The sequence below is a fragment of the Eschrichtius robustus genome, chromosome 3 (assembly GCF_028021215.1).
Source record: "Eschrichtius robustus isolate mEscRob2 chromosome 3, mEscRob2.pri, whole genome shotgun sequence".
NCBI classification, from domain to species: domain Eukaryota; kingdom Metazoa; phylum Chordata; class Mammalia; order Artiodactyla; family Eschrichtiidae; genus Eschrichtius; species Eschrichtius robustus.
Genome location: NC_090826.1, coordinates 161,290,597 through 161,303,525, shown reverse-complemented (window position 1 = coordinate 161,303,525; position 12,929 = coordinate 161,290,597). Strand labels below are relative to the sequence as shown.

General features: G+C 37.1%; 1 protein-coding gene across 3 annotated transcripts in view; it reads left to right on the top strand.

Annotated features, from left to right (window-relative positions):
- The window catches only part of AKT3 (AKT serine/threonine kinase 3), a 379,319-nt gene that overhangs the window by 220,928 nt on the left and 145,462 nt on the right, over positions 1-12,929 (top strand). For all 3 annotated transcript variants that reach the window (XM_068541689.1, XM_068541691.1, XM_068541690.1), the window contains one exon: positions 7,763-7,894. In XM_068541689.1, coding sequence (XP_068397790.1) covers positions 7,763-7,894 — 132 coding nt within the window. The remainder of the gene's footprint in view (positions 1-7,762; positions 7,895-12,929) is intronic.

Here is a 12,929-nt window from a genome sequence, read left to right as displayed (position 1 = left end):
CCTTGTACGCTCACTTTCTGGAGAATTTTTATCATAAATGGGTGTTGAAATTTGTTAAACGCTTGTTCTGCATCTATTGATGATTATATGGTTTTTCTTTAATTTGTTAATATTGGTGTATCCCTTTGATTGATTTGCGTATATTGAAGAATCCTTGCATCCCTGCAATAAAACCCTCTTGATCATGGTGCATGACCTTTTGAAAGTGTTGTTGGATTCTGTTTGCTAGTGTTTTGTTGAGGATTTTTGCTTCTATGTTCATCAGTGATACTGGTCCGTAATTTTCTTTTTTTATGATATCTTTTTCTGGTTTTGGTATCCAGGTGATGGTGGATTCGTTGAACGAGTATGGGAGTGTTCCTTCCTCTGCAATTTTTTGGAATAGTTTCAGAAGGATAGTTGTTAGCTCTTCTTTCAGTGTTTCATAGAATTCACCTATGAAACCATCTGGTCCTGTAGTTTTGTTTGTTGGAAGATTTTTAATCACAGTTTCAATTTCATTACTTGTGATTGGTCTGTTTATATTTTCTATTTCTTCCTGGTTCAGTCTTGGAAGGTTGTACCTTTCCAATAATTTGTCCGTTTCTTCCAGGTTGTCCATTTTATTTGCCTAGAGTTGCTTGTAGTAGTCTCTTATGATCCTTTGTATTTCTGCAGTGTCAGTTGTAATTTCTTCTTTTTCATTTCTAATTTTATAGATTTGAGTCCTCTCACTTTTTTCTTGATGAGTCTGGCTAAAGGTTTATCAATTTTTTTTTAATCTTCTCAAAGAACCAACTTTTGTTTTTATTGATCTTTGCTATCGTTTTCTTCGTTTCTATTTCATTTATTTCTGCTCTGATCTGTATGATTTCTTTCCTTCTACTAACTTTAGGCTTTCCTTGTTCTTCTTTCTCTAGTTGCTTTACGTGTAAGATTAGACTATTTATTTGAGATTTTTTTTTGTTTCTTGAGGTGAGTTTGAATTGCTATAAACTTCCTTCTTAGATCTGCTTTTTCTGAGTTCTGTAGGTTTTGTGTCATCATGTTTTCATTGTCCTTTGTCTCTAGGTATTTTTTCATTTACTCTGATTTCTTCAGTGATCTCTTGATTTTTTAGCATTGCAGTGCTTTGCCTCCATGTGTTAGTGTTTTTTAGTTCTTTTCCTCTACTTGATTTCTAATCTCATAGCGTTGTGGTTGGAAAAGATGTTTGACACGATTTCAATTGGTAAAAATTTTCCAGTGTTTGATTTCTTACCCAAGATGTGATCTATCCTGGAGAATCTTCCGTGTGCACTTGAGAAGAAAGTGTATTCTGCTGCTTTTGGGTGGAATGTACTATAAGTATCAATTAAGTCTATCTGGTCTATGGTGTCATTTAAAGTTTGTGTTTCCTTATTTATTTTCTTGCTGGATGATGTGTCCTTTGGTGTTAGTGGGGTGTAAAGTCTCTCAGTATAATTGTGTTACTGTCTTTTTCCCCTTTTTTGGCTGTTAGCATTTGCCTTATATATTGAGTTGCTCCCATGTTGAGTGCATAAATATTTATAATTTTTATGTTTTCTTTTTAGATTGATCCCTTGATTGTTATGTAGTGTCCTTCCTTATGTCTTGTAACAGTCTTTATTTTAAAGTCTATTTTATCAGATATGAGTATTGCTTCTCCAGCTTTCTTGTGATTTCCTTTTGCATGGAATATCTTTTTCCGTCCCCTCACTTTCAGTCTGTATGTGTCCTTAGGTCTGAAGAGGGTCTCTTGTAGATAGCATATATGGGTCCTGTTTTTGTATCCATTCAGCCAGTCTGTGTCTTTTGCTTGGAGCATTTAGTCCATTTACATTCAAGGGGATTATCGATATGTATGTTCCTATTACTAATTTCTTAATTGTTTGGGGTTTGTTTTTGTGGGTATTTTTCTTCTTTTGCGTTTCCTGCCTAGAGAAGTTCCTTTAGCATTTGTCGTAAAGCTGGTTTGGTGGTGCTGTATTCTCTTACCTTTTGCTTGTCTGTAAAGCTTTTGATTTCTCCATCAAATCTGAATGAGATCCTTGCTGGGTAGAGTAATCTTGCTTGTAGGTTTTTCCCTTTCATCACTTTAAATATATCCTGCCACTCCCTTCTGACCTGCAGAGTTTCTGCTGAAAAATCAGCTGATAACCTTATAGGGATTCCCTTGTATATTATTTGTTGCTTTTTCCTTACTGTTTTTAATATTTTTTCTTTGAATTTAGTTGTTGTTAGTTTGATTAATATGTGTCTTGCCATGTTTCTCCTAGGGTTTATCTAGTATGGGACTCTCTGCGCTTCCTGGATTTGATTGACTAATTCCTTTCCCATGTTAGGGAAGTTTTCGACTCTAATTTCTTCAGATATTTTCTCAGACCCTTTCTCTTTCCGTTCCTCTGCTGGGATCCCTACAATTAGAATGTTGGTGCATTTAATGTTGTCCCAGACGTCTCTGAGACTGTCCTCAGTTCTTTCCAGTCTCTTTTCTTTATTCTGCTCCTCGGAAGTTATTTCCACTATTCTGTCTGCCAGCTCATTTATCCCTTCTTCTGCATCAGTTATTCTGCTATTGATTCCTTTTAGTGTATTTTTCATTTCAGTTATTGTGTTGTTCTTCACTGTTTGTTTTTTAGTTCTACCTGGTGTTTGTTAACCATATCTTGTATTTCCTTGATCCGTGCCTCCATTCTATTTTTGAGATTTTGGATCGTCTTTATTATCATTACTCTGAATTCTTTTTCATATTGCTTGCCTATTTTCTCTTCATTTATTTGGTCTTGTAGGTTTTTACCTTATTCCTTCGTCTGTAACATATTTTTTTGTCTTCTTATTTTTTTTGATGGGTGGTATTGTGTTCTTGTCTTACTGGTTTTTTGGCCCGAGGCGCCCAGCACTGGAGTTTACAGGCATTTGTTTAGAGCCGGGTCTTGGTGTTGAGATGAGGATTTCTGGGAGACTTCACTCTGATTAATATTTCCTGTTGTCTGAGGTTCTCTGTTAGTCCGGTGGTTTGGGCTTGGCGCACACTCCACAGGAGCTCAGGACCGATCACCGGCCTGGGAACCAAGATCCCTCAAACCACGTGGTGTGGCAAAAGAGAAGAAGAAAAAAAAAAAGGACCAAATAGAGAGACTGCTGTAGAGAACAAACATTATGGACACCAAGGGGGAAAGCAGCTGGTGGGGTGGTGGTGGTGGTGGGATGAATTGGAAGGTTGGGATTGGCATATATACACTAATATGTATAAAATAGATAACTAATAAGAACCTGCTGTAGAAAAAAATAAATAAAATAAAATTCAAAAAAAGGAGCAGTACAAAAACAAACAAAAAATAAAATTAGAAAAAGATATATTAGGAAAAAGAAAAATATAAGTGAAACAACTAAAACAAGGTAAAACAGAACCACAACAGAAAAAAAAAGTGGGCGGGAGCAAGCCAAAACGAGCAGAACAATAACAATATATAAAGAACAAAATAAAATAAGAAAAATTTCAAAATTTATTTGAAAAAATAAAAATTAAATTGAAACAACAAAATAAAATGGAACCACAATCTTGAAAACAAAAATGCTGGAAAAGGCCTTGGCTGTGGGGGTGGGGTGGGGCTTAGTTGAGGGTGAGGTTTAGGCAGGGGTCGGGACCTAGGCTCAGGACCCATGCAACCGGAATATTCAGCACTGCTGGAGAGGGCCTTGGAGTGCGGAGTTCAGAGGTAAGGCTCTGGGTGGAGGTGCGGGGGCAAGGTTTAGGCCCAGCTTGGTCATAGGGGGTCTCGGAGTGTGAAGTGCAGAGGTAAGGTTCTGGGTGAGGGCGGGGCTTATGCTCAGCATGGCTGGAGGGAGTCACAGAGATCGGATGATTAGGACCTCAGCAGGCTTTCTGGGGCCCAAGTGGGCAGGGGAAACACTGGCTGCATTCCCTTCCAATCCTTTGTTCTCCCGACAGTCTTTCGCCATCCCTGTTGATCCCCTCACTGTGGGTGGGCTTCCCAAGAGTGGGAACCCCTTCCCTCCCCCAGCCGCCCCTCCAAGGCTCCAGTTCCATCCTGCCTCCACTTCTCCTCCCTCCTCCCTCCCCACCATGTCTTACTCTGTTGCTCTGGTGTTCCTCCTGTCCCCTTAGGTTTCCGTGGTCCCCCACGTGGTAGGTGCCCTAGTTGTGAGGATATGCGAACTCCATGTCCTTCTAGTCTGCCATCTTTATGATCCTTTGAATGTGTTGTTGAATTTGGTTTGCTAATATTTTGTTGAAGATTTTTGTGTCTATGTTCATCAGTGATATTGGCCTGTAATTTTCTTTTTTTGTGTTATCTTTGTCTGGTTTTGGTATCAGGGTGATGGTGGCGTCGTGAGCAAGTTTGGGAGTGTTCTTTTCTCTTCAATTGTTTGGAATAGTTTCAGAAGGATAAGTGTTGACTATTCTTTGATAGAATTCACCTGTGAAGCCATCTGGTCCTGGACCTTTGTTTGTTGGAAGTTTTTAAATCACAGTTTCAATTTCAGTACTTGTGATTAGTCTGTTCATGTTTTCTATTTCTTTCTGTTTCAGTCTTAGGAGATTGTACCTTTCTAAGGATTTGTCTGTTTCTTCTAGGTTATCCATTTTATTGGCATAGAGTTGCTTGTAGTAGTCTCTTATGATCCTTTGTATTTCTGTGGTGTCCTTTGTAACTTCTCCTTTTTCATTTCTAATTTTATTGATTTGAGTCCTCTCCCTTTTTTCCTGATGAGTCTGGCTAAAGGTTTATCAATTTTGTTAATCTTCTCACAGAACCAGCTTTTAGTTTCATTGATCTTTGCTTTTGTTTTCTTTGTCTCTATTTCATTTATTTCTGCTCTGATCTTTATGATTTCTTTCCTTCTACTAACTTTAGGTTTTGTTTGTTCTTTTTTGTCGAGTTGTGTTAGGTGTAAAGATAGATTGTTTACTTGAGATTTTTCTTGTTTCCTGAGTTAAGATTGTATTGCTATAAAATTCCCTCTTAGAACTGCTTTTGCTGCATCCCATAGGTTTTGGATCATCATTGTCTCATTATCGTTTGTCTCTAGGTATGTTTTTATTTCCTCTTTGATTTCTTCAGTGGTCCATTGGTTACTTAGTAACATATTGTTTGGCCTCCATGTGTTTGTGGTTTTTACAGTTTTTTTCCTGTAATTGATAGCTAATCCCATAGCATTGTGGTCGGAAAAGATGCTTGATATGATTTCAGTTTTCTTAAACTTACAGAGAGCCACTGAAGTCAGGTCCCAGGATTGCAGTAATCATGGATCTGGACCCACTGTTGTTGCTGTGGGGCAAGCACCATCCTTAGCCTGGCCCAACCTACATGTGTATGTGCCAACAGAATCTACAGCTGCTAAAGCTAGGCTTGTGTTTTCTGTGGGAGCACTGCTTGTTTGTTCAGATGTTCTGTAGGCTCTGAGTTTACAAGGCCACTCTTGGAGATGTCATTTCACAGTTTGCACAGCTACGAGGAGAGATTTCGGCTTTTCTTCCTTAGTTGATGTCCCCTGGGGCTTAGCTGTGGTTACAACCGCACCTCTGCATGTGGGTCACCCACAGGGGTCTGCTTTTGAGGCTGCCCTGGATCATATGAGTTTGCCCTGGCGAGGAGGGGACTCGGAGGCTGTGTAGCAGCCAGGGTCGCGGGACCCCTGGCGGTGACAGGTGCGTGGGGAAACCGGTGGCCGCGGGCATGAAATAGTTGGCCCCTGTGGTGGCCCTTCCTAGTGCTCAGCCACGGGTGCAAGAGAGCCTTCCCTGGCGTTGACGAGGCACATAGGGAAGCCAGAGGCCGCGAGAGAGCCGGCCCCAGTGGGGGCCCTTCCTAGTGCCCAGGGAGGCAAGGGCCAGTGCATGGGGAGAAAGGCTGCAATGGCAGCTCCTCCCCTTCTGTGTCACTTAACAATGGCCCTTTCCTGCTATGGCAGTCTCAGTTTCCTCCACAAGCATTCCCAGTTGAGGATTTCCTCACTCCCGTCTCCTCATGCTGTCTCCTCACAGCCAACAGCAATCCTCTCCCCGGATTTACTCCCTAAACCCCACAGTCCAGCACCCAGCCCCTTTCCACACTGGGACACACGTCTCAGACTGGGGCACACAGGGCTGTGGCACAGACCATCTGTGTAGGTCTCACTCTGTCCTGCCTGCCACAGACCGGGTGCTGCACTCTCTTCTGATAGCCCCCGAAACTCCCCTTCTGTGCCAACTGATCTCCCTGCCAGTGAGGGCCTTCCCAATATGTGGCAACCTCTTCTCTTCTTTTTTGCTTCTTCTTTCTTTCATCCTCCCCAGTTACGTGGGGATTTCTTGTCCTTTTAGGTGACCGAGGTCCTCTGCTAACTTTCAGCCTCTGCTCTCTGAGAACTGTTCCATTTGTAGATGTATTCTTGATGCATTTGTAGGGAGAGATGAACTCCACGTCCTCCTACTCCTCCGCCATCGTGACCTCCTCTCCTTTTCTTTCTTCTTAAAATTTAATTGATTTCTTTTTTCTTTTCTTTCTTTTATTTGGCCGCATTGCACCATGCACACAGCATGTAGGAATCCACTTCCTTGACCAGGGATCAAACCCGTACCCCCTGCAATGGAAGCATGCATTCTTAACCACTGGACCACCAGGGAAGTCCCTAATTGATTTCTGCCCTGATCTTTATTATTTTTTTTTTTCTAATTCTTTTGGATTTAATTTGCTGTTTTTCTAGTTTCTTAAGGTAGAAGCTGAGGTCATCTGTTTGAGACATTTCTGACATTTACTTCATATGGGTGGTAAAGAGGAAAGAAATACTTCTAAAAAGGCACAAAAATCTTCAATAACTTCTGATTGTTGGTAGGATAAAACCCCAGATCCTTAAATTGTTATTTTTAAATCCCTCTAAACTGAATTTAAATTTAAGATGATAAACTGAGCATACCTCCTCTTTCATCTAAAAGCCTATTAAAATAATAGCAGAGGAATTTTTAAAAGGGACAAGCCCACGAAAATGAAAAGCTGTGTGAGAGAAGGACATTAGTGGAGAAACATTATCAAAATTTTGGAAGTTTGTGGATAAATAGAGTAGGGAAAGCATTCATAGAGGGGGCTATCGAGAGCAATAGTAATTCTGCTTGGCAAAATCCTGGTAATCACCTACTACTTAGAAATGGGAATGAGAAATGAAACTGAAAATAGGCAGATTAAAGACATTCTTAGAGTTCCATGACTCCTCCTTCTGCCTTGGACCAGTTGCTTTCTCAGAAGATATACTGCTGTTGTTCTTCTGTTTCTTTGCACTGGGCTCCAGAATTGTTTTCAACATTTCTTATACATGTATCTTTCTCTTTCTTGGAGTCCATCCTTATTTTAATATAGTACATTCTCAAACACTCCCTTCAATACTTTTCTCTTAGATATATTTGGAAATGTTTGTGGAGGACTTTTTTGATTGTCACATTGTCCAGGAGTAGTGGCACTACTAAATCCTTAGAAACTTGAGTTCTTGGAAGTGAGTGAAAATGATTTTATTTTCCCTTTGCCCTTACTAATAATTTGAGTAGTTGTGAGATTCTACGTTTAAAATTATTGTCTCCACTATCTGAGAATTGCTTAAATTATTTCCAGCATCCATGATTGGTGATGAGAAAGCCAATGCCATTCTGATTCTTCGTCATTTAAGTGTGCTTAGAAGTTGGTAAAATTTGATTTTGAGTAGATAATGCAAATATATACATATAAGTTTACAAGTAAATTGCATCAAATGTTTCATATTATGTATTTTCATTTGTATTTTTCAGACAATGAATGATTTTGACTATTTGAAACTACTAGGTAAAGGCACTTTTGGGAAAGTTATTTTGGTTCGAGAGAAAGCAAGTGGAAAATACTATGCTATGAAGATTCTGAAGAAAGAAGTTATTATTGCCAAGGTAACTGATTACTAGAGTTGATTATTAAATTTTTGTTTATGGTGTCCACAAGTGTGTGTGTTCATGCATGCACATGACTAAAGTGTAGAAATTCCATTAAATAACCAAAATGTTGATTGTAGGCTACAGCTACAATAATATCTGTATATTGATATTTATTTACAGTATTAAAAGTTTCAAAGTTTGTAATATCATCTGACTATTAGAATCTGTTTTATTCCTTTGAGAGGGAAATATTTATTATATGCTTGTGTGTTTGGGATAATGTTTTCACTATATATTTGTGACCTATATCACTAATTACAGTAGTGATACTTTTTGATATTTCCCCCCAACATTCGGAGTTTTTTATTATTAAATAAAATGGTGAATAGAATAGATTATTAGCATAGATTATTTGTGCCCATAAATTTTATGTAATCATTGAATGCAAAAGCATTCTTGATAAATTTAAAATACTAGAATAATAAAACTAAAATGATCACTATAATACTTCTACTTAAAATCCATCACCACACATAGTTACAAGCTTTATTTTTTGTGGTCAGACCTTTTAAGATTTATTCTTCTAGCAAGTTTCAAATATACATTATGACATTATTAACTGTATTTATCATTCTGTACATTAAATCCCCATGAATTCTTTATTTTATAACTATAATTTGTATTTTAAAATATATATATTTATTTATTAAACTGAAGAATTAAAATATTGTAAATTATGGTTGATTTACAATAGTGTGTTAGTTTCAAGTGTACAGCATAATGATTCAGTTATTTTTTCTGATTATATTCCATTATAGGTTATTACAAGATACTGAATATAATTCCGAGATATACAGTAAATCCTTGTTGCTTATCTATTTTATGTATAGTAGTTTGAATCTGTTAATCCCATACTCCTAATTAGTCCCTCCCCTCTGGTAACCATAAGTTTGTTTTCTATGTCTATGAGTCTATTTCTGTTTTGTATATAGATTCATTTATTTTTTTTTAGATTCCACAAAGAAGTGATATCATATAGTATTTGTCTTTGTCTGACTTACTTCACTAAGTATAATAATGTCTAGGTCCATTCATGTTGCTGCAAATGGCATTATGTCATTCTTTTTTATGACTGAGTAATATTCCATTGTGTGTGTATGTGTATATATATACACACATATACATACATACATATATGTGTGTGTGTGTGTGTATGCCACATCTTCTTAAGCCAACTGTCTACTGATGGGCACTTGGGTCATTTCCATGTCTTGCCTATTGTAAATAGTGCTGCTGTGAACATTGAGGTTCGTGTATCTTTTTGAATTAGAGTTTCTGTCTTTTCCAGATATATGCCCAGGAGTGGGATTGCTGGATCATATGGTAGCTCTGTTTTTAGTTTTTTAAGGCATCTCCGTACTGTTTTCCATAGTGGCTGCATCAATTTACATACCCACCAACAATGTAGGAGGATTCCCTTTTTTCCATACCCTCTCCAACATGTATTATTTGTGGACTTAGTGATGCTAGTCATTCTGACAGGTGTGAGGTGATACTTCATTGTGGTTTTGATTTGCATTTCTCTAATAATTAGTGATGTTGAGCATCTTCTTTGGAGAAATGTCTACTTAGGTCTTCTGCCCATTTTTTAATTGGATTGTTTTCTTTTTGATATTGAGTTCCATGACCTGCTTGTATATTTTAGATATTAACTCCTTGTTGGTAGCATCATTTGCAGATATTTTTCTCCCATTCGATAGGTTGTCTTTTTGTTTTGTTGATGGTTTCCTTTGATGTGCACACGCTTTTAAGTTTAATTAGGTCCCATTTTTAATTTTTGCTTTTATTTCTTTTGTTTTTGAATATTGATCTAAGAAAATATTGCTTCAATTTATGTCCTAGAATGTTTTGCCTATGTTCTCTTCTAGGATTTTTATGGTGTCTTGTCTTATATTTAGGTGTTTAAATCATTTTGAGTTTATTCTTGTATATGGTGTGAGGGAGTGTTCTAATTTCAGTGATTTACATACAGCTATCCAGCTTTCCCATCACTACTTGTTGAAGAAACTGTCTTTTCTCCATCTTATATACTTGCTTCTTCTGTCGAAGATTGACTGTAGGTGCATGGGTTTATTTATGGGCTCTCTATTTTGTACCATTGAGCTATATATTTGTTTTTGTTCCAGTACCATGCAGTTTTAATTACTGTAGCTCTGTAATATAGTCTGATGTCAGGGAGCATGATATTTCCAGCTCTGTTCTTCTGTCTCAAGATTGCTTTGGCAATTTGGGGTCTTTTGTGGTTCCATATAAATTTTAGGAATATTTGTTCTAGCTCTGTGAATAATGTCATAGGTATTTGGACAGGAATTGCGTTAAATCTGTAGATTTAATGGGTGGTATGGCCATTTTAATTATATTAATTCTTCCAATCCATGGGCATTCCGTTTCATCATTGAATCATCTTCAGTTTCCTTTATCAGTGTTTTATAGTTTTCAATGTATAGATCTTCATCTCCTTGGTTAAGTTTCTTCCTAGATATTTTATTTTATTTTTTTTACACTATTTCAAATGGGATTGCTTTTTTACTTCCTCTTGTTGATATATCATTATTAGTGTAAAGAAACCCATTTGTGTATATTGGTCTTTTATCCTGCTGTCTTGCTGAATTCATTTATTAGTTCTAATAGTTTTTATGTGGCAACTTTAGAGTTCTCTATAAGAGTATCATGTCATTTGCAATTAATGACAGTTTTATCTCTTTCCTCCCAATTTGGATACCTTTTATTTCTTTTCTTATCTGATTGCTGTGGCTAAGACTGTCAATGCTATGTTGGATAGAAATGGTAAGAGTGGGAATCCTTGTCTTGTTCCTGAATTTAGCGGGAAGTCTTTCAGCTTTTAACTGTTCATTTTGTGTTGGCTGTTGTTTTGCTGTAAATGGCCTTTAATATGTTGAAATCTGTTCCCTTTCCCTCTATACCTACTTTGGTGAACGTTTTTATCATAAATGAATGTTGAATTTTGTCAAATACTTTTTCTGCATCTATTGAGATGATCATGTGGTTTTTGTCTCTCCTTTTTTTTTAATGTGGTATATCACATTGATTGATTTGTATATGTTGAACCATCCTTCTGACCCTGGAATGAATCCAAGTTGATCATGGTGCATGATCCTTTTTATGTCATGTTGGATTCGGTTTCCTAATATTTTGTTGAGGATTTTTGCATCTAAATTTATCAAAGATATTGGCTTATAATTTTCTTTTTTTGTAATGTCTTTGTCTGGTGTTGGTATCCGGGTCTTGGTGGCTTTATACAATAAATTTGGAAGTGTTCCCTCCTCTTTCATTTTTTCAGAATAGTTTGAGAAGGATCGTTATGAATTCTTCTTTGTTTGTTTGTTAGAATCCCCAGTGAAGCAGTTTGATCCTGGATTTTTGTTTGACAGAATTTAAAAATTACACATTCTCTTTCACATCTAGTGATTGGTGTGTTCAAATTATCTGTTTCTTCTTGACTTAGTTTTGGCAGACTGTATGTTTTTAGAGATGTACATTTCTTCTAGGTTGTCCAGTGTTTGGCATACAGCTCTTCATAGTATTCTCTATGATTTTTTGTATTTCTGTAGTATTGGTTGTTGTTACATCTCTTTCATTTCTTATTTTGTTTATTTGGGTCCTCTCTCTTTTCTTCTTGGTGTGCTTGGCTAGAGGTTTCTCGATTTTATCTTTTCAAAAAAAAACAGCTCTTGGTTTTATTGATCTTTTCTGGGTTTTTTTAAATCTATTTTATTTATTCAATCTCTGATCTTATAATTTCTTGTCTTCTGCTGACTTTGGGTTTTGTTTGTTCTTCTTTTTCTAATTCTTTTAGGTGGTAGGTTAGGTTGTTTATTTGTTTATTTTACTTGTTTCTTGAGGAAGGCCTGTATCCCTATGTACTTTTCTCTTAACACTGTTTTGCTGCATCCCATAGATTTTGTAAGGTTGTGTTATCATTTTCGTTTGCCTCGAAGTATTTTCTGATTCCTTTTTTGATTTCATCGTTGACTCATTGATTTTTAAGTAGCATGTTGTTTAGTCTCCCTGTGTTTGTTCTTTTCACATTTTTCTTTCTGTGGTTGATTTCTGTTTTCATTCAGAATTTTGTACCTTTTGACCACCATCACCCATTTTGCCCACCTACTGCTTCTAGGCTGTTCTCTGTGAGTTCAGGCCTTTCTTTCTCTCCTTTCTTTCTTTCTTTTCTTTCTTCCTCTTTCTTTCTTTCTCTTTCTTTCTTTCTTTCTTTCTTTCTTTCTTTCTTTCTTTCTTTCTTTCTTTCTTTCTTCCTTCCTTCCTTCCTTCCTTCCTTCCTTCCTTCCTTCCTTCCTTCCTTTCTCTGTCTTCCTCCCTCCCTCCCTTTCTCTCTCTCTCTTTCTTTCCCTGTTTCTTTCTCCCTTCCTTCCTTCCTTCCTCCACATATAAGTGAAATCATACAGTATTTGTCTTTCACTGACTTATTTCACTTAGCAAAATGCCCTCAAGGCCCTTCCATATTATTGCAAGTGGCAAGATTTACTTCTTTTTGTAGCCGAATAATATTCCACTGTGTGTATCACATTTTCTTTTTCCATTCAGCCATTGATGGATACATGGATTTATAAATTGTTTCCATGTCTTGGCTATTGTAAATAATGCTGCAATGTACAGGGGAGTGCAGCTTTCTTTTCACAATAGTGATTTTGTTTCCTTTGGACAAATACCCGGAAGTTTAGTTGCTGGATCAGATTGTAGTTTTAATTTTTTTGACAAACTTCCATACTGTTTTATATAGTGGCTACATCAGTTTACATTCTCACCTACTGTGTATGGGGGTTTCTTTTCTTCACACCCTCGCCAACATTTATTTCTTGCCATTCTAACAGGTGTGAGGCGATAGCTCTATGTGGTTTGGATTTGCATTTCCATGATGGTTAGTGATGTTCAGCACCTTTTCATGTGCCTGTTGGCCATCTGTATGTTTTCTATGGAAAATTGTTTATTCAGATCCTCTGACCATTTTTCA